At 42.5% G+C, this 27808-nt stretch overlaps 1 protein-coding gene across 6 annotated transcripts; it reads left to right on the top strand.

The window, feature by feature from the left end:
- The first annotated feature begins 5334 nt into the window (after positions 1 to 5334).
- LOC115142655 (NACHT, LRR and PYD domains-containing protein 1-like) lies at positions 5335 to 26456 on the top strand. 6 transcript variants are annotated; one of them, XM_065001590.1, is made up of 16 exons: positions 5336 to 5467; positions 5769 to 5855; positions 10486 to 10808; positions 11502 to 11606; positions 11747 to 11862; positions 15057 to 15336; positions 18234 to 18311; positions 20801 to 21021; positions 21107 to 21165; positions 21264 to 21478; positions 21831 to 21892; positions 22022 to 22126; positions 22342 to 22476; positions 22581 to 22728; positions 22946 to 22972; positions 23210 to 26456. In XM_065001590.1, coding segments are annotated over exons 2-16 (2187 nt in total). In that variant the 5' UTR covers positions 5336 to 5467; positions 5769 to 5853; the 3' UTR covers positions 23521 to 26456. The 6 variants fall into 6 exon arrangements, with proteins under 6 accessions (XP_064857664.1, XP_064857662.1, XP_064857660.1 ...); XM_065001588.1 differs by having other exon boundaries at positions 5337 to 5467; positions 21636 to 21892; XM_065001589.1 differs by having other exon boundaries at positions 5337 to 5467; positions 5772 to 5855; positions 21636 to 21892.
- The last annotated feature ends 1352 nt before the right edge of the window (positions 26457 to 27808 follow it).

Here is a 27808-nt window from a genome sequence, read left to right on the forward strand (position 1 = left end):
CCTACAATCTAAGCTAGATGCCCTCAATCTCACACAAATTATCAGTGAACCTACCAGGTACAACCCCAAATCCGTAAACACAGGCACCCTCATAGATATCATCCTAACCAACCTGCCCTCCAAATGCACTTCTGCTGTCTTCAACCAGGATCTCAGCAATCACTGCCTGATTGCCTGCGTCCGTAATGGGTCTGCGGTCAAACGACCACCCCTCATCACTGTCAAACGCTCCCTAAAACACTTCTGCGAGCAGGCCTCTCTTTTTCTTTTTTGAAAACTGTTTATTAAGTTTTACACACATACACAAGACAACACAAAGCAATATAAATAATATACTCAACTAGAAAAAATACAAATAATAAATAAATAAAAATAGATTTAAAGATACCATACTTTGACAAGTTAAACACACCAGGCAGAAGGCTACAAAGGTTAAAGGGCAATCTATAGTCCAGGGACAGAGCAAACACCTCACCATTGTTTCTGTAAACAGTCAAGGGATAGGGGCGGAGAACTGCAACCACTCACAGACAGTCATGGCCACAGACCGACCATCCACTGGACCAAAAATAAAAAGTTTACAATGCTTTAAAATTTTAAAAAAAATGAATAATAATAATTTTAAAATAAAAAAATGTAAAACCGGGAAAACAAGCTCACATTTTAGTCTCTGACCGGGCAAGATGATCAAGGCATCCGAAGATCACAATCAATAAGCACGTCAACCTTAAAATGCCCCCCGCCCCCCCCCAGAAAAAAACACAAAGAAATGCTCATCCAACCTTTAAGTCACAAGGGGGTCAAATACAGACTTATTTTGGTTTTAATAGGAATGCCATCAGAGGATGGACTGTTTAAAGTAAGAACGGAATGGAGCCCAAGCCTCATTAAAAGTTTGGGGTTCCCACGTGAATTTAATTTTTTTAAATTCTAGTTTCAGAGAGCACAACACATCTTTCACCCAATATTTATAAGATGGGGGAGCTGCCATCTTCCAGTTCCGTAGTAAAAGATTGTTCCAAACTGTCTGCTAGAGCAACAAAGTTTTCCTGAAGCAAATTTGAATATTTCCTTGTCACTTTAACTCCCAAGTTGGTGAATTGATCCCAGACAATCCTAAACTGAGAACTTGTAAAAGAGCACTTTTAAGCAGCCTTATTTACAGGAAAAAGCTCACTCTTGCCTAGATTCAGCTTGTACCCTGAGATTGATCCAAACTTTTTAAGAACAGATAAGGCACGTGGCAATGAGGTATCAAGGTTAGAGATAAACAAAAGGAGGTCGTCAGCATATAGCGAGACTTTCTGCTCTAAGCCCATCCTGATTATTCATTGAATGGCATCATTAGAGCGTAGTGCAATGGCGAGAGGCTCGTTTGCCAAAGCCAAATCTATAAAGGGCAGGTGTTAGGTAATCCACATCAACAAGGTCAAAAGCTTTTTCCGCATCAAGTGAGACCACCACCTCCGGGTCCTCTGACGCTGGGGAATACAGTATATTCATAAGGCGCCTAATATTGAATAACAAATTTCTCACAAAGCCAGTCTGGTCAGAGTGTATTTCTTGGTGCAGCGAGCCTTCCATATGGATGGCTAAGAGCTTGGCTAGGATTTTGTAATCACAGTTTAAAAGCGAGATTGGGCGATAGGATCCACATTCCAGGGGGTCTTTGTTTTTCTTTAATAGTAATTAAATTGAAGCCTGATAAAGACTGGGCGGTAGCTTTGAGGTATTAAGGCACTCTGCAAATAGTCTAAACAAGAATGGGCAAAGCAGACCAGATGGGGTCCTTATTTGTGGGATTAAACGTAAGGCCTCAGATTTACGGATTTGATGTGCAAGGAGTTTACTGGCCTTGTCGCCTTGTTCAAACACTCTGTACCGAGCTCGCAAGAGTAACTGTTCTGCTTGCCTGGTAGAAAGCTCATCAAATTCAGATTGGAGTAGTTGGCGCTCTTTATGCAGATCAGAGGAAGGATCCGTAGCATACTTCTCATCCAATGTGGCTATGGATTCGCTCAGGTCCCGAAGTCACTGAGAGAGAACTCTGTTTTGGTTGGCTGTTTAAGAAATGATTTGGCCACGTAGGTATGCATTGAGAGACTCCCATATGGTAGAGCAGGACATACCTGGTGTTGAATTAGTTTCTAGGAATAAGGTGATTTCAGAATAAATTTAATTGACAAACTCCTTATCTGAGAGTAAAATGGGGTTAAGACGCCATTGATAACACATAGGAGGTCGCTGGGGAAACGTTTAGTTCAAGCACTAATGGTGAACGGTCAGAAATAACAATACTCTCGTAAATACACTGCCGAAGGTTAGGCAGAAGTTTTTTGTCCAAAAAGAAGTAATCAATCCGGGAGTATGGTTACTATGACCTATCGTCCCTTAGGATCAGCAATAACATCAACCAAAATGACAGCATCTCTTGATTTACTATGAAACACTTGACCAACCCAGTCCCTACACATTCTAAAATGCTCACCAGTCCTCAAGTGAGTCTCTTGTAGAAATGCAACATTTGCATTCAAACCCTTTAAGTGTGTCAACACCCTCTTACGCTTCACCGGGTTGTTAACCCCTTTGATGTTCCACGAAATGTACTTTATCGCATTATTTCGCCCCCCCTTGGGCATTCCCGTTATACAACCCTGTCATTAGAGCAGAATGGAATGGAAAAGCAATGAGTGCCCAAAACCCCCAGAATAACTTGTCTCAGAGTAATAATGTACGGTGGAAGATGTTTGGAAAAAGTACAGAAAAAAAACTAAAAAGACAGAATGACAACATTAGAACTGAACAATTCAAGTGAATCCCTTGTGCAAATGAAATTACAAAAGCACCACTTGTAGTTGTATATAATTATATTCCCAGTCTTATAACAGGCATTGAGAGAGAAAATAAATCAAATGTATAAAGGATCTCAGCCAAAAACCTAATTTGAAGTGAGGAAATTGTAGTAAGACAATCAAAAAACATTTTTTAATAATAATTGTTTAGTTGACACTGAGACAACTTTACAACCAAGACCAAAAAACTATGTGTGCGCAACGTTGAACGTTTGTTGTGCATAAATGATGCTCAAGACCCCGAAAAACATGTAGCCTATTTACTGTTTACTGGGTCAATGCAAATGGATGCAGTAAACAAATAACCAAAAATATTTTGAGTTACTGAGACACTATGTAAACAAACTGAATAGGTGAACGAGACAGCCTAGAAACACAGGAGTTAAGTAAAACCTTAATACAATGGAATTAAAATGTCTGAAAGCTTGTAAGGCAAGCACACTAGATAGTGTGAAAAAAAAGCCTGAATGGGTTCGCCAACTCCCCAACTATACAAGACTAGCAGGTTCTAACTAAACATAATTGTACCACAGGTTGGCTTCTTACTATCCACAGTTCGCAAGCAACAGTTGCTGAACTGTGAGCAAGTTCAAAACTTCTTGATGTGACGTTGAATGTGAGCCATAGCCTCATACAGAGACTCAAATATGTAGTCTTTCGCAGTCCATACTTCACACCTGGATGGTCCCGAAGTAGTCGTTTGGTCTGTCCGAAAGCTGCGCGCTGCCTGGAAACAGTGGGGTAATAGTCCTGGTAGATGGAGTGGCTCCGTAAGAAGCATCTCAAGGTCCTGGAGTGGCCTAGCCAGTCTCCAGACCTGAACCCAATAGAAAATCTTTGGAGGGAGCTGAAAGTCCGTATTGCCCAGCGACAGCCCCGAAACCTGAAGGATCTGGAGAAGGTCTGTATGGAGGAGTGGGACAAAATCCCTGCTGCAGTTTGTGCAAACCTGGTCAAGAACTACAGGAAATGTATGATCTCTGTAATTGCAACGTTTCTGTACCAAATATTAAGTTCTGCTTTTCTGATGTATCAAATACTTATGTCATGCAATAAAATGCTAATTAATTACTTACTTAAAAATCATACAATGTGATTTTCTGGATTTTTGTTTTGGATTCCATCTCTCACAGTTTAAGTGTACCTATGATAAAAATTACAGACCTCTACATGCTTTGTAAGTAGGAAAACCTGCAAAATCGGCAGTGTATCAAATACTTGTTCTCCCCACTGTAAGTCACGGGGGTGGGTAGTATATGGGGCTTCGGTGACAAAACGGATGGCACTGCGATAGACTGCATCCAATTTGCTAAGTAGAGTGTTGGAGGCTATTTTGTAAATGACATCGCCGAAGTCAAGGATCAGTAGGATAGTCAGTTTTACGAGGGTATGTTTGGCAGCATGACTGAAGGATGCTTTGTTGCGAAATAGGAATCGGATTCTAGATTTAATTTTGGATTGGAAATGCTTAATGTGAGTCTGGAAGGAGAGTTTACAGTCTAACCAGACACCTAGGTATTTGTAGTTGTCCACATATTTTAAGTCAGAACCGTCTTCGAGTAATGATGCTGGATGGGCAGACAGGTGCGGGCAGCGATCGGTTGAAGAGCATGCATTTAGTTTTACTTGCATTTAAGAGCAGTTGGAGGCCACAGAAGGAGAGTTGTATGGCATTGAAGCTGATCTGGAGGTTAGTTAACACAGTGTCCAAAGAAGGGTCAGAAGTATACAGAATGGTGTCGTCTGCGTAGAGGTGGATCAGAGAATCACCAGCAGCAAGAGCGACATCATTGATGTATACAGAGAAAAGAGTCGGCCCAAGAATTGAACCTTGTGGCACCCCCATAGAGACTGCCAGAGGTCTGGACAACAGGCTGTGCATTATCATGCTGAAATATGAGGTGAATGGCACGACAATGGGCCTCAGGATCTCCTCACGGTATCTCTGTGCATTCAAATGGACATCGATACAATGCAATTGTGTTTGTTTTCAGTAGTTTATGCCTCCATACCATAACCCCACCTCCTCCACAGGGGAAACTCTGTTCACAACGTTGACATCAGCAAACCGCTCGGCCACACGACGTCATACACGTGGTCTGCGGTTGTGAGGCCAGTTGAACGTACTGCTAAATTCTCTAAATTAACATTCATTTCTTTGGCAACAGCTCTGGTGGACATTCCTGCAGTCAGCATGCCAATTGCACACTCTGTGATAAAACTGCACATTTTAGACTGTTCTTTTTATTGTCCCCAGCAGAAGGTGCACCTGTATAATGATCATGCTGTTTAATCATCTTCTTGATATGCCACACCTGTCAGGTGGACAACATTTGAGAGAAATTAGGATTTTTGTGCATGTGGAACATTTCTGGGATATTTTATTTCAGCATGAAACATGGGACCAACACTTTACATGTTGCATTTATATTTTTGTACAGTGTAGTTTGAACACAAGAGGGCAGCACGCCGTACATAGCACGCTAACATACAGTCTGCATAGAACAAGGGATGACTCACTGCTGAAAACGAAAGTAAATTCAGAGTCTGTAAAACTCTTCTTTCATATTTTCCTGCTGCTGGCACTTTTTGTGTTTAAAATGGATCCATCCATGGTAAGAAATTGTTTATAGGGAAATTTCACAAATATTAGGTAAATGTCCATGTAAAAGTAGGCTACGTTATATTTTCATATTCCATTGACATCAACAAGGAAGTGGGAGATAGACTTGACTAAGAAATATAATTTATTTAATGGATGAAACAATGCAACTACATGTGATTATGTTGCTGATATGCCTACATAGAATGGGTTCAAATCTACATTGTAGATAGTAAACCTTTCTGATTTTAATCACATAACATTAAGAGACCAAACATAGCAACTTACTTCCTACTTGATTTCATCTCATAAAGCAGTTACCGGGCTGCTGCTTCTGGGAGCCAGGCAGAGGCAGAGATTGAAGAGCCACCCGATAAACTCCCCCGTGACTCCGCTAGAATGTGAGTGGAGATTAATGAGCCTGATATAAACAACTCTACCATACCTCTTTTATTGCATCGTTTTCATTAATTGAGTGAAATTCATGTGGAACATTGAAGTAAATACAGCATGTGGTGGTGGAACGGGAACAGTGACCAAATCAAATGTATTTATATAGCCCTTCTTACATCAGCTGATATCTCAAAGTGCTGTACAGAAACCCAGCCTAAAACCACAAACAGCAAGCAATGCATGTGTAGAAGCATTGTGGCTAGGGAAAAACTCCCTAGAAAGGCCAAATCCTAGGAAGAAACCAGGCTGTTTATTTAATTTTTTACCTTTATTTAACTAGGGAAGTCAGTTAAGAACAAATTCTTATTTTCAATGACAGTTTAACTGTCTATTCAGGGGCAGAACTGAACAGATTTATACCTTATCAGCTTGGGGATTTGAACTCGCAACCTTCCGGTTACCAGTCCAATGCTCTAACCACTAGGCTACCCTGCCGCCCCTGCTATGAGGGCTGTGCCGGGTGGAGATTATAACAGAACATGGCCAAGATGTTCAAAAATTCATAAATGACCAGCGTGGTCAATAATAATAATCACAGTAGTTGTCGAGGGTGCAGCAAGTCAGCACCTCAGGAGTAAATGTCAGTTGGCTTTTCATAGCCGATCATTCAGAGTATCTCTCCCGCTCCTGCTGTCTCTAGAGAGTTGAAAACAGCAGGTCTGGGACAGGTAGCACGTCCGGTGAACAGGTCAGGGTTCCATAGCAGGCAGAACAGTTGAAACTGGAGCAGCAGCACGGCCAGGTGGACTGGAGACAGCAAGGAGTCATCATGCCAGGTAGTCCTGAGGCATGGTCCTAGGGCTCAGGTTCTCAGAGAGAGAGAAAGAGAGAATTAGAGAGAGCATACGTAAATTCACACAGGACACCGGATAAGGCAGGAGAAGTACTCCAGATATAACAAACTGACCCAAGCCACCCGATACATAAACTACTGCAGCATAAATACTGGAGGCTGAGACAGGAGGGGTCAGGAGACACTGTGGCCCCATCCGATGATACCCCTGGACAGGGCCAAACAGGAAGGATATAACCCAACCCACTTTGCCAAGCACAGCCCCCACACCACTAGAAGGATATCTTCAACCACCAATTTACCATCCTGAGACAAGGCCGATTATAGCCCATAAAGATCTCCGCCACGGCACAACCCAAGGGGGGGTGCCAACCCAGACAGGAAGATCACGTCAGTGACTCAACCCACTCAACTGATGCACCCATCCTAGGGACGGCATGAAAGAGCACCAGTAAGCCAGTGACTCAGCCCCTGTAATAGGATTAGAGGCAGAGAATCCCAGTGGAGAGAGGGGAACCGGCCAGGCAGAGACAGCAAGGGCGGTTCGTTGCTCCAGAGCCTTTCCGTTCACCTTCACACTCCTGGGCCAGACTACACTCAATCATATGACCCACTGAAGAGATGAGTCTTCATTAAAGACTTAAAGGTTGAGACCGAGTCTGCGTCTCTCACATGGGTAGGCAGACCATTCCATAAAAATAGAGCTCTATAGGAAAAAGCCCTGCCTCCAGCTGTTTGCTTAGAAATTCTAGGGACAATTAGGAGGCCTGTGTCTTGTGACCGTAGCGTACGTGTAGGCATGTACGGCAGGACCAAATCTGAATGATAGGTAGGAGCAAGCCCATGTAATGCTTTGTTGGTTAGCAGTAAAACCTTGAAATCAGTCCTTGCCTTAACAGGAAGCCAGTGTAGGGAGGCTAGCACTGGATTAATATGATACATTTTTTTGGTTCTAGTCAGGATTCTAGCAGCCGTATTTAGCACTAACTGAAGTTTATTTAGTGCTTTATCCAGGTAGCCGGAAAGTAGAGCATTGCAGTAGTCTAACCTAGAAGTAACAAAAGCATGGATTAATTTTTCTGCATCATTTTTGGATAGAAAGTTTCAGATTTTTGCAATGTTACGTAGATGGAAAAAAGCTGTCCATGAAACAGTCTTGATATGTTCGTCAAAAGAGAGATTAGGGCCCAGAGTAACGCAGAGGTCCTTCGCGGTTTTATTTGACACGACTGTACAACCATCAAGATTAATTGTCAGATCCAACAGAAGATCTCTTTGTTTCTTGGGACCTAGAACAAGCATCTCTGTTTTGTCCGAGTTTAAAAGTAGAAAGTTTGCAGCCATCCACTTCCTTATGTCTGAAACACAGGCTTCTAGCGAGGGCAATTTTGGGGCGTCACCATGTTTCATTGAAATGTACAGCTGTGTGTCATCTGCATAGCAGTGAAAGTTAACATTATGTTTTCAAATGACATCCCCAAGAGGTAAAATATATAGTGAAAACAATAGTGGTCCTAAAACGGAACCTTGAGGAACACCGAAATTTACAGTTGATTTGTCAGAGGACAAACCATTCACAGAGATAAACTGATATCTTTCCGACAGATAAGATCTAAACCAGGCCAGAACTTGTCCGTGTAGACCAATTTGGGTTTCCGATCTCTCCAAAAGAATGTGGTGATCGATGGTATCAAAAGCAGCACTAAGGTCTAGGAGCACGAGGACAGATGCAGGGCCTCCGTCTGACTCCATTAAAAGGTTATTTACCACCTTCACAAGTGCAGTCTCAGTGCTATGATGGGGTCTAAAACCAGACTGAATAATTTCGTATACATTGTTTGTCTTCAGTAAGGCAGTGAGTTGCTGCGCAACAGCTTTTTCTAACATTTTTGAGAGGAATGGAAGATTCGATATAGGCCGATAGTTTTTATATTATCAGGGTCAAGGTTTGGCTTTTTCAAGAGAGGCTTTATTACTGCCACTTTTAGTGAGTTTGGTACACATCGGGTGGATAGAGAGCCGTTGTTTTGTGTTCAACATAGGAGGGCCAAGCACAGGAAGCAACTCTTTCAGTAGTTTAGTTGGAATAGGGTCCAGTATGCAGCTTGAAGGTTTAGAGGCCATGATCATTTTCATCATTGTGTCAAGAGATATAGCACTAAAACACTTGAGTGTCTCTCTTGATCCTAGGTCCTGGTAGAGTTGTGCAGACTCAGGACAACTGAGCTTTGGAGGAATATGCAGATTTAAAGAGGAGTCCGTAATTTGCTTTCTAATGATCATGATCTTTTCCTCAAAGAAGTTCATGAATTTATTACTGCTGAAGTGAAAGCCATCCTCACTTGGGGAATGCTGCTTTTTAGTTAGCTTTGCAACAGTATCAAAAATAAATTTCGGATTGTTCTTATTTTCCTCAATTAAGTTGGAAAAATAGGATGATCGAGCAGCGGTACTGTCGTTCCAAGCTAGTCAGAAGACTTCCAGTTTGGTGTGACGCCATTTCCGTTTCAATTTTCTGGATGCTTGCTTCAGAGGTCAGGTATTTTCTGTATACCAGGGAGCTAGTTTCTTATGACAAATGTTTTTATTTTTTAGGGGTGCAACTGTATCTAGGGTATTGCTCAAGGTTAAATTGAGTTCCTCAGTTAGGTGGTTAACTGATTTTTGTCTTCTGACGTCCTTGGGTAGGCAGAGGGAGTCAAGGAATCTTTGTGTTGTCTGAGAATTCATAGCACGATTTTTGATGCTCCTTGGTTGGGGTCTGAGCAGATTATTTGTTGCGATTGCAATCATAATAAAATGGTAGTCAAGGATTATGAGGAAAAACATTAAGATCCACAACATTTATTCCATGGGACAAAACTCAGTCCAGTGTATGACTGTGACAGTGAATAGGTCCAGAGACATGTTTGACAAAACCCACCGAGTCGATGATGGCTCCGAAAGCCTTTTGGAATGGGTATGTGGACTTTTCCATGTGAACATTAAAATCACCAAAAATTTGAATATGATCTGCTATGACTACAAGGTCCGATAGGAATTCAGGGAACTCAGTGAGGAACGATGTATATGGCCCAGGAGGCCTGTAAACAGTAGCTATAAATAGTGACCACAACAACGTTTTCTGAATAAAGAGTTCAGGTGTAATCTATGTTCTGAATTAGCGGTTTATATGTATGTGTCTATTTGCTATAATATATTTATGTAATTTTTTGAGTGGCATGTGTTCCGAAATAGACAATAGTGTGCCGTGTTGCAGTTCAGCATCGTTCTGTCCTTCAGAAAAATACTGACATTAAAACAACTCTTATTTTATATTGTCCAACTTGTTTGATCATTTGAAATTCATTGGCAACAAAACAAGGACATTATCAAATCGTTATACCTGATGTTTTTGTTGCACTTCATAGTGTTTATCTGCCATTTCAATGGCATCATTTTACTGTTAAAACGTTGGTTCTGCGTGGATTCTATTATAAATATTGAACAAGAATAGTATATGACACATGCACATACGACTGCAATGTATTCTGCTTGAACAACATCATTCAAAAGAGAAGTGCTATTATTCTCCCATTGGCCGGTTTATCAAAAGGTATAATCCACCTCTTTTCAGAAGGAATTCTCAATCAGAACGAGCAAATTTAATTCAGAACAGGTTTCTTTATTCAGATTGAGGTGTTAAAACCAGGGTGCTTTATTAAGAATGAGCTCTTGTTTATTTTCTTAGATGTTTTTAGACTGCATATAAACATGGTCAATGTGTGCCTGTTTCTTGTATCCAGGTGGACAATACTTTATAAGCAGCCTGTGTTGAGGGCTGAGGAGCTGAAAGAGAGAAGCTATTTGGGTCTTCCAAATCAGCTGCTGCCCACTCTGGAGGAGCTAAGCACAGAGGAGTTGAGGAGATTTCAGTTGTACCTGACTGGTGGCCAGCTGCCTGGTTTGCCTCCTGTCCCAGAGAGCCAACTGAAGAGGGCTGGTTGGCGGAAGACAGTGGTAACCCCCCAGAAATACAGCCCTGAGAATGCTGTGAAGATCACAGTGGGCATCCTGAGAAGGATGAACCGGAAAGATCTCATTGAAAAGTTAGAGAGAGATCACAGAGGTAACACAGCAAAACAAAAGATCTATGTTAACAATGCCAAAGTAAGTGAAGTAGATAAAAGTGAGATAAACAATACAAATGAACAGTAAAGATTACACTCACTAGTTCCCTAAGAATAAAGACATTTCAAATACAGTGTAGTAACGATGTGCAAATATATAAAGTACAAAAGGGAAAATAAATAAACATAAATATGGGTTGTATTTACAATGGTGATTGTTCTTCACTGGTTGCCCTTTTCTTGTGGCAACAGGTCACAAATCTTGCTAATGGAATGGCACACTGGTATTTCACCCAGTAGATATGGGAGTTTATCAAAATTGGCTTTGTTTTCTAATTCTCGGTTGATCTGTGTAATCTGAGGGAAATATATGTCTCTAATATGGTCATACATTTGGCAGGAGGTTAGGAAGTGCATCTCAGTTTCCACCTAATTTTGTGGGCAGTGTGCATATAGCCTGTCTTCTCTTGAGAGCCAGGTCTGCCTACAGTAGCCTTTCTCAATAGCAAGGGTATGCTCATTGAGTTTGTACATAGTCAAAGCTTTCCTTAAGTTTAGGTCAGTCACAGTGGTCAGGTATTCTGTCACTGTGTACTCTCTGTTTAGGGCCAAATAGCATTCTAGTGTTTCTAGCATTCTCTGTTTTTTTGTTAATTCTTTCTAATGTGTCCCTCTCTATATATATATATAAGGGAGCACCCATGCTTCTGCCTCTACACTGCCTCACTCTGCTTCCTCTGTTGGGCAGTCCAGCATCTTGACAAGTCCCAGTCAGAGAGCAGAAGCCACTTTTCAGCGTGAGTGGACATTGAATATATAGCCTGATATCAACCACTCTATCATAGCTAATGTACTGCATTATTTTTTAAATGAATCGTAAACAACAGCATGTGGTGGTGATGTAGGGGAACAGTGTGTGACTCTTTTCTGTGTCCAGGTGGAACCTGTCTGGTGAGAGGCTTGGATCTCTTAAAGGGGGGGTCAGCGAGGAAGAGGAGGAGAAGGTACAGACCGAAGATTCTGACTGGCAGTCTGAAGAAGAGAAAGCAAGAGGTATCAGCTATTTCTAAGGGTTTGTCATTGTGAGCAAAGATTATAAAACAATTTTTTGTGTGTTCATGAACGGTTCCCTATGAACGGTGTCACCATTTGGTGCTTACCTATGGATTTGAACCAAACTTTCCATACATATTTGCCCATGGAAGTGGTCAGAAAGGGACTTTTTGGACCTGAATGCCAAAACATTCAGCCTTTCCGGGAAACTGAGGCGAGAGATGCTGCTTATAATCACGGTAAAGTGTCTGGGGACAATTGTATGGTTAAACAGTACAAATATGACCTACGCAGATCGATCAAGATGGCGAGACAAATGTGGAGGATCAATTCAGCGGGTAGGATATTAGGCGTATGTGGCAGGGGCTTCTAACGATCACGGATTACAAAAATAAATCCAGCCACGTCGTGGACACCAACGCCGCCCTACTGGATGAGCTAAACACCTTTTTCTCACACTTCGAGCAAAACAACCCTGAGTTGCCGAGGAGAGCCCCTGTGGACAACAGGAGCTATTTGTTTATGGTCTCCATGGAGTGGCATATGTAAGTCATTCAACTGTGTTAACTCTCGCAAGGCTTCCGGCCCAGATGGCATCCCTAGCCGCTCCCTCAGAGCATGTGCAGACCAGCTAGCTGTTGTGTTTTTGGAGATTTTCAATCTCTCTCTAGCTCAGGCCATTATCCCCATGTTTCAAGTTGTCCACCATCATCTCAGTGCCCAAGAAAAGGAACTGAACTGAATGACTACCAACTCGTAGCACTCACATCCGTCGTTATAATAACTGCTTCGAGAGGCTAGTCAAAGACAATATCACCTTATCCCTCCCTGACACGTTCAACCCTCTCCAATTCGCCTACCACCCGACAGATCCACCGACGACGCAATCGCCATTGCTCTGCACACTGCCCTCACCCACCTGGACGGGAGGAATGCATATGTGAGGATGCTGTTCATCGACTACAGCTCGGCCTTCAATACCATAGTGCCCTCTAAGCTCCCCATAAAGCTCACAGTACTGGGACTGAACTCCATACGCAACTGGGCCTGGACTTTCTGGTGGAAATCCTACCTTTAACTAATAACGAGGAGAGGCAAAGTCAACAATCAATCAAGGTGTTACTTTTATTAAAAACATATTATAATAAGGAGGCTGGTCGCCCCAAACACGCAGGTGAAATGGAGTCAGAGCCTCTCGTTCAAAGAATGCAGGAGCATTTGTATAGTCGAGCAACCCCATGCAAGCATCTGCAAAACACATGACCCTATGCATGTGTATGTGTGTGTGTGAGGGGAGACAACTCGGTGAAAAGATTGCCTCAGTCTGTCTCAACTGAGTGAGGACAATAGGGGCCAGAACGACAGGAAGTCACTACAGACATACTTCCTCTAACAGTAGCTCAACGGTTCTCCCAAGTTGGGCAAGCAAGCGCCTTTGACTGTCGGCCCAGATGATGTATGATCGTACTGGTCAAACACACACATACATAAAACATGAATCTTTCGCCCAGAAACAGGCTCCAAACATAACAACAGCTCTATCACTGGTGCGCAGAATATAACACTTTTCTCTGTCTCCAGTTAAGCTAAGAGGAACCAGTTAGTTTCTGTCAGTCTTGGCTGAGTGGCCAGACATCATGAGGTCATTCTACACACACAGAACAGTTAGAACAGACCTCTATTAATGTGCACACACACAATCTTACATGAGTTAGTTTCTTTATCAATCTCAAGCCCAATGCCGAGGCTTAATAAAGAAGGATATTTTAGTACACAAGCATTAGTAAGGTTTAACTTCAAAATGCCCTCACAACTTCCTGACAGGCCGCCCCCAGCTGGTGAAGGTGGGCAACATTACCTCCTCCACACTGATCCTCGACGCGGGGGCCCCACAAGGTTCCGTCCTCAGTCCCGTCCTGTACTCCCTGTGTGAATGTGTGGCCTCGCACAGTTCCAACTCCATCTCCAAGTTCGCTGACGACACGACAGTAGTAGGCCTGATTACCAACAACGATGGAACTGTCTACAGGGAGGAGGTAGGTACTCTGACGGTGTGGTGCCAGGTGAACAACCTCTCCCTTAATGTCAGAAAAACAAAGGAGCTGATTGTGGACTTCAGGAGGAACCAGGTTGGGCAAGCCCCCATCCATGACCGCAGTGGAGACGGTCAAACACGGCGTACAACATCTCTGAAGAGCTGGAATAGTCAAATCACACTGACACCATGGTGAAGAAGGCACGACAGCGACTGTTTACCCTCAGGAGGCTGAAGAAATGTGGCCTGTCCTCGAGGACCCTCACAGTGTTTTACAGCAGCACCATCAAAATCATACTGTTGGACTGCATCACAGCCTGCTACGGCAATTCCACCGCCTCTGACCGCAAGGCACTACAGAGGGTGGTACGCTCTGCCAAATTTACCGTAGTGGCAGCACACACAACACAGGAAGGCCAAGAAGATCATCAAGGAACTCAGCCACCCGAGCCATGGCCTGTTCTCTTCTTTTTCTCACTTCCCCATAGGGGAACCCTTTTTGGTGCTGGGTAGAACCGTTTTTATAGAGGGTTCTGCATAGAAGGGTACTACCAATAACCATTTTATAATCTAAAGGTTCTTCCTAGAAACATCTATGAACGGTTCCACCAGCCTTATTAGCCTTTAAAATGTGATTATTTATGACAATGGAACAACTATCTTAGTAACAGGTGCAATACGTCCAACTACAGACAGATTTAATTAATTTAGAAAAATTATGATATTTATCTTTGTGTAGCATAAAATTAATCAAACAATCAATGTACGTGCAAAAACACAGATATAAAAATAAACATTCTGAAAATCACCCTAGCCAATAGCTTCTACCACCAGACCACCTGTATAATTGACGTTTAAGGTTAAAATATGTACATATTTACAACAATAAAACATTTTTACAATAAATTATAAGATAGTTTGACAACCCTGTTTGTAAGCTTTTAAATTATATTAGCCACAACCGTTTTCCAGTGATGATGACATGATGTCTCATGTCGTCATCACTGCAAAATATGCACCTTTATCTCCTGAATGTTTTGGCATTCAGGTCCAAAAAGTTTCACTTTCTGAGAACTTCTACAATGGGTAAATGTGTATGGGGTGCTGTCAAAAGTGACTGAATTCAAATGGATTTAACCTTGTGTTGGTTTCCCTATAGGGACCCACAATGCTGTCTGTCCCAAATCTTCTACTGGAAACTCTAGAGAAGCTGAGCAGAGTCAAGCTGAAGAGATTTCAGTGGCATCTGACTGAGGATGTTTTGGACAAACTTCCTCCCATTCCAGAGAGCCAGCTGAAGAACTCTGACTGGCAGGACACAGTGGATCAGATCATGCAGACCTATGGCCCTGAGAAAGCTGTGGAGATCACAGTGGTGGTCCTGAGGTTGCTGTACCGGAAGGATCTTGCTGAAGTCTTAGAGAGATCTCATAGAGGAGGTAACACAGCATGACTGACAAATCTATTCATTACAAATGCATGTCCTTGTTTGATAGCCACACTTACTCTCTGAATCTCAGCCGAGACTGAAGGAGAAGGTATATGTGGCATCAGGAAAACGGCCTATGTGGCATCAGTAGTTGTCATATACTGTACATTAATTACAGTCCCAAAATGGACTAAAAAGTGTTAAAACAATAACTTTGGACATAAAGCTAGTATTTTCTAAAACAAGAATGTCTGTACTTATAACATCTCTGCTTTCCTTGGAATTTTTGAAGGTTGGGTTTTGATTTCAAGTAATACCCACTAACACAGGGTGTTCACTCGTAAATTATCTCTCGGAGCATTCCGAGTGCAGACGGATGCTCCAGTTGGTCACGTTCTGACCTTAGTTCTGTTATATCTTTGTTTTAGTATGGTCAGGGCGTGAGTTGGGTGGGCAGTCTATGTTTGTTTTTCTATGTTGGTTTTTGAGTTCGGCCTAGTATGGTTCTCAATCAGAGGCAGCTGTCAATTGTTGTCCCTGATTGAGAATCATACTTAGGTTGCCTGGGTTTCACTTTTGGGTTGTGGGTGTTTGTTTTCCGTGTGAGTGTTTGGTCCACACGGTACTGTTTTAGGTTTTGTATATTCACGTCATCGTTGGTTGTTTTGTTCGAGTGTTCTATTGTCTTTATTAAAAAACATTATGGACACTTACCACGCTGCGCATTGGTCCTCCGATCCTTCTCGCTATTCCTCCTCAGAAGAGGAGGACGAGAACCCTTACAGAAACACCCACCACCAAAGGACCAAGCAGCGTTGTGACGAGAGGCAGCGATACCTGGAGAACTGGACTTGGGAGGAGATATTGGACGGCAAAGGACCCTGGGCTCAGGCTGGGGAATATCGCCGCCCCAAGGCAGAGCTGGCGGCAGCGAAAGCGGAGAGGCGGCGGTATGAAGAGGCAGCATGGCAGCGCGACTGGAAGCCCGAGAGGCTGCCCCAAAAATGTATTGGGGGGGGCACTAGGGGAGTGTGGCGAAGTCAGGTAGGAAACCTGCACCAACTTCCCGTGCTTACCGGAGAGCAAGAGGGACCGGGCAGGCACCATGTTATGCGGTGGAGCGCACGGTGTCCCCGGTGCGCGTGCATAGCCCGGTGCGATACATTGCAGCACCTCGTATTGGCAGGGCTAGAGTGGGCATCGAGCCAGGTGCCATGAAGCAGGCTCAGCGCATCTGGTCTCCAGTGCGTCTCCTCTGGCCGGTGTACATGGCACCAGCCTTACGCATGGTGTCCCCGGTTCGCCAACACAGCCCAATGCGGGATATTCCACCTCGCCGCACTAGCCTGGCTACGGGGAGCATTCAACCAGATAAGGTTGGGCAGGCTCGGTGCTCAAGAGCTCCAGTGCGCCTTCACGGTCCGATCTATCCGGTGCCACCTCCACACACCAGCCCTCCCGTGGCAGCCCCCCGCACCAGGCTGTCTCTCTGTCTCCTCCCTACAGGTGCTCCCGCCTGTCCAGCGCTGCCAGAGCCTTCCTCCTGTCCGGCGCTGCCGGAGTCTCCCGCCCCTCCGGCGCTGCCGGAGTCTCCCGTCCGTCTGGCGCTGCCGGAGTCTCCCATTGCTAGGGTCCCCATTCTGAGGTCGACGGCGAAGTTCACTGCTCTAAAGAGGCCACGGAGGCGGGCTAAGAGGCGGACAAGGACTATAGTGAAGTGGGGTCGACGTCCCTCGCCGGAGCCGCCACCGCGGACAGACACCCACCCAGACCCACCCCTATAGGTTCAGGTTTTGCGGCCGGAGTCCACACCTTTGGGGGGGTATTGTCACGTTCTGACCTTAGTTCTGTTATTATATCTTTGTTTTAGTATGGTCAGGGCTTGAGTTGGGTGGGCAGTCTATGTTTGTTTTTCTATGTTGGTTTTTGAGTTCGGCCTAGTATGGTTCTCAATCAGAGGCAGCTGTCAATTGTTGTCCCTGATTGAGAATCATACTTAGGTTGCCTGGGTTTCACTTTTGGGTTGTGGGTGTTTGTTTTCCGTGTGAGTGTTTGGTCCACACGGTACTGTTTTCGGTTTTGTATATTCACGTCATCGTTTGTTGTTTTGTTCGAGTGTTCTATTGTCTTTGATAAAAAAAACATTATGGACACTTACCACGCTGCGCATTGGTCCTCCAATCCTTCTCGCTACTCCTCCTCAAAAGAGGAGGACGAGAACCCTTACACGGTTGAAGAGAGATCTCACAATAGCAGTCAAGCACTGAAGCTAACTGGCTAAAGTTGGCTAGCTTGATAGCTACTTCCAGACACAAATAAGAGAACACCTCACTCTGAATATTTTACTCGCCTTAGCAGAGCTGGTTAGAGTATTTCTATGTTATCTTGATGGGTTAATGACTGTAACTGTGTTACTGGCAAGACAACACATAAGAAACACCCACATCAAAGCACGCGTTCAAGACACAAATTGAGTCTTTTCAGTGGCATTGCTTAATGAGGAGGAGGAAAACGGAGGTGAAAGCAGTTTATATTTAAAGTAAAGATTCACACATATTGAATGTCTTTGTGCATCTCTGAGCGATTTTCAATCGATTCCTTGGGAAATGTCATGTTTTCATGTGTATCTGAGCTATTGCCATTCAAGCAGGCAGAAATTCAACTGGTGTGACGTAGCACTGTGATAAAGCCACTCTCACTACACTGGAAGTGAATAGGAATACGACTTTTAGATCGCGAAAACATCCATCATACATGTCAGATTATAATACTGGCCGATGTCATAATGTGGGAGGTTGTCTTCTCTCGAATGAGCCATTGATAATATTTTTGTAATATTCCTACCTCAAGAAATGTGTCATTTAACAGAGGGTCTAACACATTTCTCCTATTTGCCTGCCTTTTCAGCCCAGGGTGCATTGCATGGTAAAGTTGCGAATGTCAGACTCAACTCTTTGAGGCACACCAATCTGCAGGATGAACATGGTAAGATTGTTGACTCCTAAATTGATAGTGCAGTTTGTTTAGGCGATTTTACAGCTAACTAGCTACTTCACATGCTGATATTGACTTTCGTATTATTGTGTGTTGCTACGTTAACTAGCGAGCTAACTAGCTAACCAGCCAGCCCATAGAGAGAGCATTGCCATGTGGGTTTTGTTGTCGACTTGAGCTGCAACAGATTTCCACAACAACTTTAAATGTTGTTACCAGCCTTATTATAATGAAAAAATGTTCACAAAAAGTATTGTTCTCACATATTAGTGTTATGTATGGTTTGAGTGGTTTTGGGTGGATTTTTTGTTTATGGTTTGTATTTCTGACATCAAATCAAAGTTTATTGTGCACAGGATACAACATGTGTAAACGATAAAGTGAAATGTTTACTTGTGATCTCTCCTCAACAGTGCAGTACAGATATCGACATCAAAATAATCAAAGTAAACTATGAAGTCAGATTACAAAGTCTAAATATGAACAAATTAGTAATGTGGGAAATACACTCACTCGACAGTTATTAAGTACACTCATCTAGTACTGGGTCAGACCCTCTTTTGCCTCAAGAACAGCCTGAATTCGGAATCGTTCGTTGCTCAATTGGTGTGGGGAAAACAGTACATCACCATCACCATCCAAATCCTGACTGCCATCAGTATGACACAACAGGAACCGGGATTAGTCAAACCAGGCAATGTTTTTCCACTCCTCAATTGTCAAGTGTTGGTGATCTTCTTGTGTTTAGCTGATAGGAGTGGAACCCGGTGTGGCTGTCTGCTGCATTAGCCCATTAGTGACAAGGATCGACGAGTTGTGCGTAGGGTTGAGTCATGAGTCATGACTGCAGTAAAAAGTCTAGCATAATGAAATGGACAGCGCTTTCTAAGATGATGATTAATTGCATATGCTCAAGCTTGAAAAAAAACAATACATATCCGGTTGCATATTACGCATGGCAATACTAGCCTATACTCGAGCCTATACTCCAAAATGAAACAAATGCAGAGTTAGCCTACTATTATAGTGAATTTGTATTTGATTTTGAATAGCCTAGTAACAGGGCATTTTTTTATATTTTCATAATTAATATGCTGACACATTACCTTTAGCTACAGAATAAAGTGTGTTTCCATCGTGCGTTTCCATCTCCACCCCTATCTCCTTCATTCCTTTCTCGAGCGTGCAGAGAGGAGTGTCAAAAGTTAAATTAAATATGTTTTGTTGTGATAACATGTTACTATCGATGTTGTCGACAGATTTCACTTGGTTTCCCAAATTAAGCACTGGGTAGCTGCAGGAACAGAGTCGGAGAGCCCATGGCATGCAGAGATTGGGCAGAATATCACCTGTCCCGTGTAGCCTACCCAGCGGGAAAGTGGCCTCCGGATGACATGTCTTTTTTCCCCATGAGAGGAATAATATTTTTTTTATACATATGGAACATTTCTAGAATCTTTTATTTTAGCTCATGGGACTAAGCCCTATTTTCGGTCAATAAACAGTCTCTATATATACTTCCATAAATTCTTTTGACTGGTACAGGGGGAACTTCAGACGAGTCTTTTGAGGCCTGTGGGCGTCCTAGAGCAAAACAACATGTGCTTGTTTGTGATAGTCTCACCTTTACACAGAGGCGTCATGTTAGTGTGTAGCCCAAATTGTTCGGATGCTACAGACAGAAGTTGGCAGATCGGCTGTTCCGACTTCAGACGAGTCCCAAGATGCTTGTGGGGGTCACAGAGCAAAACGGAGAACACCATTGTGTTCGTGGGAGTCTCGTCTTTCATAAAATACTGAACAAAAATATAAACGCAACATAAAACAATTTCAAATATTTTACTGGGTTACAGTACTGTACAGTTCATATGAGAAAATCAGTCAATTTTAATACATTTATTAGGCCTAATCTATCTATTTCACATGACTGCGAATACAGATATGCATCTGTTGATCACAGATACCTTTTCAAAAATGACCTCACAATGGGCCTCAATATCTTGTCATGGTATTTCTGTGCATTCAAATTGACATTGATAAAAATGTTGTACAGTGTAGTTTATTTTCGGACGCTACAGACGAATTTGTGAAAATACTTTCGGGATGTCTCATGGTCTGACAAACACAAACATCTAGCTCTGTCACCTTTCACCGCAGATGTGGAAGTGTTACATAGGCAGATTCAGTGGATTGCAACGCATCCAATGCAAAAAACAACAGATATCTCTAGCTTAAACTGATGGATTTTTATGGGGATTTTTGTATCATGCTAATTAGATTTCCGCTGGGGCGCGGACATCGACCTTAGGGGTGCAGGTGAATACATGTCTGTGTAGGTAGACAGCTAGGGGTAGCTGTTCAGCAGTCTTGTTCCGAGACCTGATGGTCCAATACTGTCTGGCAGATGGTAACATAGAGAACAGTCCCATTGAGTTTACAAACATTTGTTTGTGACTGACACACACACTATCTCTTTCTAGTGCCTGTCTGCTCATATCGGGGCTCCAGAGAAAAATCCCCATCTTTTAAAAAAAGTGAGACGACATGGAATGTCTCACTGGGCATTCTTACACCTGCCAGTTCTACCATATCTTGCTCTTGCTCTGAGAGTGACCTTGAGGAGGAACACATCCAACTTGTTGGCAGTCCTAGTGCCTTGGATAGAGAAGCATCGGATACCAAAGCTGTTGACTCTCTCTCTGTAAGAGCCTCGCCTGAACGAAAGACCATTGTTAGATCTATTTCAACAAACTATTGGTTCAATAACTATTGTTTTTACATTTTAGAAGCCTGCGACTCCTTATCAATTTGAACCTAAAACCTGTGAGAACAAGGGAACATACTGGTAATGTTGTTTATTAACTTGATATTGCCTTTTTTATTGATACAATTCAGGGAATGCACAAAATTACCATTCTTCATTTGTGTTGTTCTGCCCTACAGGTTCCAGTGCCCCCATGCAGGTCTGTTCCAGTGCAGTATAACAGGACTAGTATTTGAGATGGAGGGGGAGGGAGAGGTGCTCTATTGGACAGTCCCTTGGAACAGGAAGCTTCTAGCCCAGAGAGGCAAGAGGCCTGCAGGGCCCCTGTTTAAGTTTACATGTCCCCAAGGTTCTGTCGGTCAACTACACCTCCCACACTGTGAGCTCTATGATCGTGAGTGGTGATTTGATAAATGTCCTAATACTTTACGACTGATTTGATTCTGAAGGAGCATATGCTTTTCATTTACCTATAATCTGCAACAACATTGTTTTGATTGTCATAAAAATCTCAGCATGTCATGAAATTCTATAAATATATTTTTTCCTAGAGGGTGGATGTGAGTTCCTGTCTGTAGCCCATGTGACTGATGACAAAAAAGTGGAATTTATCGATGACCTTGAGCTAACAAACACACATGTCATAATAAATGTCACTGGATTCTCTAAGTATGGCATCGTCAGTGAAGAAGGCAAGCCCATAACCCCTATCGATACACTTGTCTTGTTATTCTACCAACTCCCAGATGTTGTCAAGAGGTCCATCCTGAAGGTTTTGTTGCTTCCCAGTAATGTTGTACTCAAGGAGGTAGGCATATCAGAAAACCCTATACTTTTGCTGGAATTCAATTAAATACACACTGTGAATAATGCAGAATATTATCACTGTGTCACAAAAAGGCAGACATGCTTTGAGTAATGTATCTACCCGGTATAGCCAGAAGAGGACTGGCCACCCCTCAGAGCCTGGTTCCTCTCAAGGTTTCTTCCTATTTTACTGCCTTCTAGGGGTTTTTCCGAGCGTCTTGCTCTTAGTTTTTTGGTGGGTAACTGCTGATGTAAAAAAGGGCTTTATAAAATCCATTTGTTGATTGACGTAGATAAGGTTTACCATACAAAACCAAGCATTACAAACACATAATGAATATGAGTGAAGCATTATTATGTGTTTAATGTGTGAGATACATCCTCAGTGTATTTCTTCTTGACTCAATTGAAGCACAATTTATCTGTCCATTCCTTATTTGTCTTCTCAAGGTACTGGAGGAAAGGAGAAGCAGAAATGGGGATAGAGAAATCTACCTTGAAACAACTTCTCACTGCCAACTCACCCCGAAGCAAGAATACACCCTCTCCACCGATCTTACAGATAACCATCGAATAAAACCAACGGTGATATCTGAGATGAGCTAGAAAATGTTGCTTGCCAATTATTTTATTACCTTGTGTATTCAAATGACATAATTTGATTGACATAACTAACTCTTCTTTTACAGAAAGCATCATTTGTTCATTTCCAGTCCTATGAAAACTACATTCCAACATTTCAGCTGTTCATGCAATCGATTGTTAAGGAAGCAAATATTTTTCTGAATGAAAATGGCAGTGATGAATTTATATGGGATGGACTTGTCTGGCTTCCAGGTAACTGAAAGTGAAAGGTCAAAGTGCGCAATCCACATGTGCAAGAAGTACTAGAACTATTGGTCATTTTGTTGTTGTCATTTATTTTGATCAATATGTTTTATTTATTTGTAAAACAATGTTATTTATGATAGTGTATTTATATTATCATGATGACTTATTGTAATAGATGCAGTCTTTCATCAGATAGCAACAAAAATGTGTTTCTCATCCACAGCTTCACCAACAGAATTCACCTCTACAGGTAACTTTACTCATCACAACTTCTACTTTGCCATGCGTGATGAGGCTATCTCACAATTTAAGCAATAATTATGGAAAAATCCAAATCAAATAAATCCAATTCAAATCTATTTAAGATGCACCATTGTAGCTATCCTAATGGTCCTGAGTTGTCAAAATTATTATTACTTTTAGCGATTTTTAAAATTTATTTTGGATGTCAAGTCTCAATTTTAAATACGTATTTTTAATTTCCCAGTTTTGGCCCCTCCACCTGCAACTCCTTCTATCCCCCCTGGTCGAGCCTTCATTACAAAACACAGAATGGCGCTAGAGATTCGTATGGGAGTCTTGCGACCCATACTCCTGCGTCTCCAGCAACCGGACCAGGGGGTTCTGATTGACGAGGAGATTGAGGAGGTGCTCAACTTAACCAAAAAGACCCTGCAGAACCAAGCTCTGCTGAACATGGTGATCAGAAAGGGGGCCCGCGCCCAGGAATACTTCTACCAAGCCCTGAGAGAAGCAGACCCCTGCCTGGTTGAAGACCTGGAAGAGCCGACATCCTGAGAGGTGGTGATAGACACAAGAAGATCAGAGTGTATTTAATGAGGAGCCATCCTGACCAGAGGTCGTTGGTGTGTAAAGTGTTATCCCCACCCAGGATATGACAGCACTTTCATCAGGTTGAATTCACTAGACACCAAGTGGACTGAAATAGGGAGGTGATATAGAATTTTGTTATGAATTTACATAAATGTCAATTATCCTACTCAGCCTGCAACCCAGAGTGTGTACAGTTCTGGTTTAAACGAAACAGACAGAATTCCCAGCTCACAATTAGTCAAATCCAAGTTTATTCACGAGACCTCTACCGTGCATATACAAAGATGTTATAACATTCTTCTTTAGCTACGCACACACATACACACTAACATTAGGATACTATCTTCTTCTCCTGAATTCTCACCACAGTTTATCACTACCCAGTATCACTACAGTTCCAGTCCCCCCCAGATAAGAGAAACCTGGAGTGGTACTCCCTGTCCTATCTTATCTCCCCAGAGTTCTAGCCGGGTCGGTTCATACATAGGTTAAGGAATCCATTTGTTTTCTTTCGGCACATACATACATTCCTCTATTCCCCAGTCCAACCTAGTTGGACATATGTTTATTATTTTTAATTACTCCTTGTCCCTGCAACATAACCTCTAAACCCTAATGGTTAAGTTTCTGGTAGAATAATTTAATAATTTATCTTAAACCTTATAAATTATTTTATCAATCCACCCTTAATGACTAAATAATTCACACATATATATCAAACACTATATGGAAACAAATGTTATACAAGAATAAACCAAACCAATACATGTATTTACATTCGATTCCTCATCAGTGACTGTTCTACGCCTATATCCAATTATAACTCTTCCGGTTTACGATTTTCATCATCATTTTCATGAAAGGAACAGCCTCTAACTAAACATTGAAAACAGTCTCATCTAACATTGGCTCCTCGTAATTAAAAGAAACAGAGCCATCTCCTAGGCCTGGAAGTCTGTATTCGTCATCCCACTGGTCGGAGCTTGGAATCGTTCCGTATCTCACCATCTGTTGCATCATTGACCTCTCCAGAGACCTAGTGATCAAACCTCATACACAGAATCAAACAACACCCACACAGAACCAAAACACTCATACAGGTGAAAGTTGCCCACAGCACAGTGATTATAAAATGTTTCCATTTTCCAAACATACTGAGTTTGGAAACTGAGTTCTCTGCTAATTCCCTGAGTTCTCTGCTAATTTGTGAGCTAATGTGGTTAAACCAGCCAGGGCCTTGGTCACTAATCCGTCTAGAGCTGTGTTATTTAAAAAATAAACGTACAGCAATGAACCCCAATCATTCTACATACCCTTCCCTTTTCTGACAATTAACATATCGAGAGTCAGTCAATTTTACCAGGTCATGAGGGAGGTGACAGATAATTGGTCAGAGAACCCCTTTACTGCATCCCCAGTGTCATTCACGTATCTCTGTTGAATATAATAGATGTCATTCATCCAATCCACATTTTGATGTATTGTCAACCACCAAAATAATGTAGTTGTTAAGCCTTCACCTATTTGCTTCATCTGGAACTTCCCTGAGGATGCCAGTAGCATCCATCTAGACTCCCATCCTGGTCAAAACTCTTCTTTTGCCTACTTTAGTCTCCAATAACTGGCCTCGATGACTAACTCCAACTGGTTGGACCAATAATCCCAGGATGCAAGTTCCTAACCACCCTCTTTGGTAGTTTCTGTCGTATGCGTCCTCTGCTGGTACAAGCCCACCCTACATCAGTTATAGGTGCTGTGAGGTTAAGAATTTTCTCCTGTACTTCCAAACCTAAGTCAGTCACATTAACGATTACCTTTCAGCCATTAAAACAATCTAAGTTCTCTGTGCCTTTCTTGTATCTATAACACTGGTACTCATCAGGAGTTAAAGTGAACCGAGGTAAAGTTATTTGCTTTCCTAGGGAATTGTTTAATGTTTACCTTAAATCCTGCAACGTGATCTTCTTTGACTCCTTATTGTGTAAGGCACTCATCAGTGTATTATATAGTTTATCTTTTACTTCTTATCAATGACAATGGCATCCTATATAGGATTTGGATGTATCAGAAAGGTTACCGAGACTATGATGCATCTAAGAGCCCCTACTCTTCCCAATAACCGGCAACCTTCTCCTGCCCTTAGTCGGTCTGCTAGGTACCACCCCATATTCACACTTCTAGGATCACCCACAGTGATGAACGGTCGGGATAGGAAATCTTTGTTAAGGAGGTAACCCCCAGACCCTGTTGGTACTCGGTTCTTCTCTTAACTCTGTGTGTGATCATTCATGCTCATATGTGGGTAACGTAGACCCAAGTGACTATCAACTATTCTAATGGCAAAGGCGGTGGCAGAAGGCAGAACCTTGTATGGGCCTTCCCAATGGGGCTGCTTCCAGTCTATTCTCCTCAGGGACTGGATCCACACTTTAGTCTCCTTGTTGGATTGAGTGAATCCCCTTCTCCTGTAATTCACCTGTTGAACACAAAATCTTGGACATACGGGTTTGGTTACCAAACAGTCTTCTCATGTGTTCTGCTAGTATATCTCCAACTTCTATGTCTACCTGTTCTGGTCCCTAACTCTGGCATTCTATTTGTTCTACCTGACTAGCTAAAATGTCATCCATTATTTAAAGACAGAGATCCTAGTAAACCAACTCTAGGGATAATATCTCTACCTAATATTTTTACTACCATAATCGTGTCCGCCAAGTAAGTTGGGAACGCTTCTACCCATATGCTATATTTATCTATTATAATAAAAATGTAAGTAGGTCGTTATCACCTAGGCCACAACGTCTTTCCTAACCTGCTCTACCATCCTTCCTCTAACCTGCTTGTGATTATTCTGTGCACATATAACACAACGTGAACAATAAAAATATATTTTTTAGTTATTCCGTATGCTACAAAGTGTTGTCTAATTATCCCTACCATCCCTCCCGTTGATACGTGGCTCTGCCCATGTATCAATATTGCTACATATCTAAACAATGACTTAAGTAGTTCTGTTACTATCCATTCCTTTATTATGAGCCTCACACTTACAAATAGCTAACTTTTCTGGCAAAAGCCTCTCATACATTCAAAATCAACTGACCGAAATCTCTAGTGGGGCTGCATTCTTTGTCAAAACCTTGGAGAATTGCACTGTGCATCTCTTTCTCTAATTACACTCCCCCTCTACCAAGTCCTCAAAGGTGGGGGTAATCTTTTTTATGCCCTCTGGCTTTCTGTGGGGGTGACAGCCACATTCAACAGATTTATCTAGACGTAACCTGGAGTTCCGGACTGGAGTGCATGCCTGCCCTCCCAACGTCTCATGTTTCATAACCAATGGAGCATACAGTCTCTCCGCTGATGTCCGGAATCTGAACAATCAAAATCTTTTCCCCATTTCTTGTCGATGTGATCGATCACGAATCGTAAATGTTTTAACTATTCAGTCCGGTATTCCTCTCAGCCAAATATAAACTAACTTACCTATTCTTTCCCGCAGGCGAAAACATAACCCCTACTCAGAGTTCTGCTTTAATTATATCGTAAGAGTAAAACCAAACTTTCCAACTTTCTCTTCTCTTTCGACTTCACCCTTATGAAATGTCCAAAATGTAAAAGTATCATGTACTTCGCTAAATTGTATCAGTCAATCCATAGGAATGAAAAGCATTTCGGTGGGCACCACTCTAACGCCATAATTTATCCGCTATTATTTAGAATTTCTTTCATTTAGATAACTGTCTCTTCTATGATACAGTCATTTAAATACGACTCCATTCTCAATACATTATTCCAGCAGATCATTTAGGCAACCAACACCGTCTTGCATCGAAATTGCAGACGACACACAATTAATCTTCTCCTTTCCCCCTTCTGACGACCAGGTGGCGAATCGCATCTCTGCATGTCTGGCAGACATATCAGTGTGGATGACGGATCATCACCTCAAGCTGAACCTCGGCAAGACGGAGCTGCTCTTCCTCCCGGGGAAGGACTGCCCGTTCCATGATCTCGCCATCACGGTTGACAACTCCATTGTGTCCTCGTCCCAGAGCGCTAAGAACCTTGGCGTGATCCTGGACAACACCCTGTCGTTCTCAAATAACATCAAGGCGATGGCCCGTTCCTGTAGGTTCATGCTCTACAACATCCGCAGAGTACGACCCTGCCTCACACAGGAAGCGGCGCAGGTCCTAATCCAGGCACTTGTCATCTCCCGTCTGGATTACTGCAACTCGCTGTTGGCTGG

Source organism: Oncorhynchus nerka, linkage group LG15, assembly GCF_034236695.1.
Source record: "Oncorhynchus nerka isolate Pitt River linkage group LG15, Oner_Uvic_2.0, whole genome shotgun sequence".
Classification (NCBI taxonomy): domain Eukaryota; kingdom Metazoa; phylum Chordata; class Actinopteri; order Salmoniformes; family Salmonidae; genus Oncorhynchus; species Oncorhynchus nerka.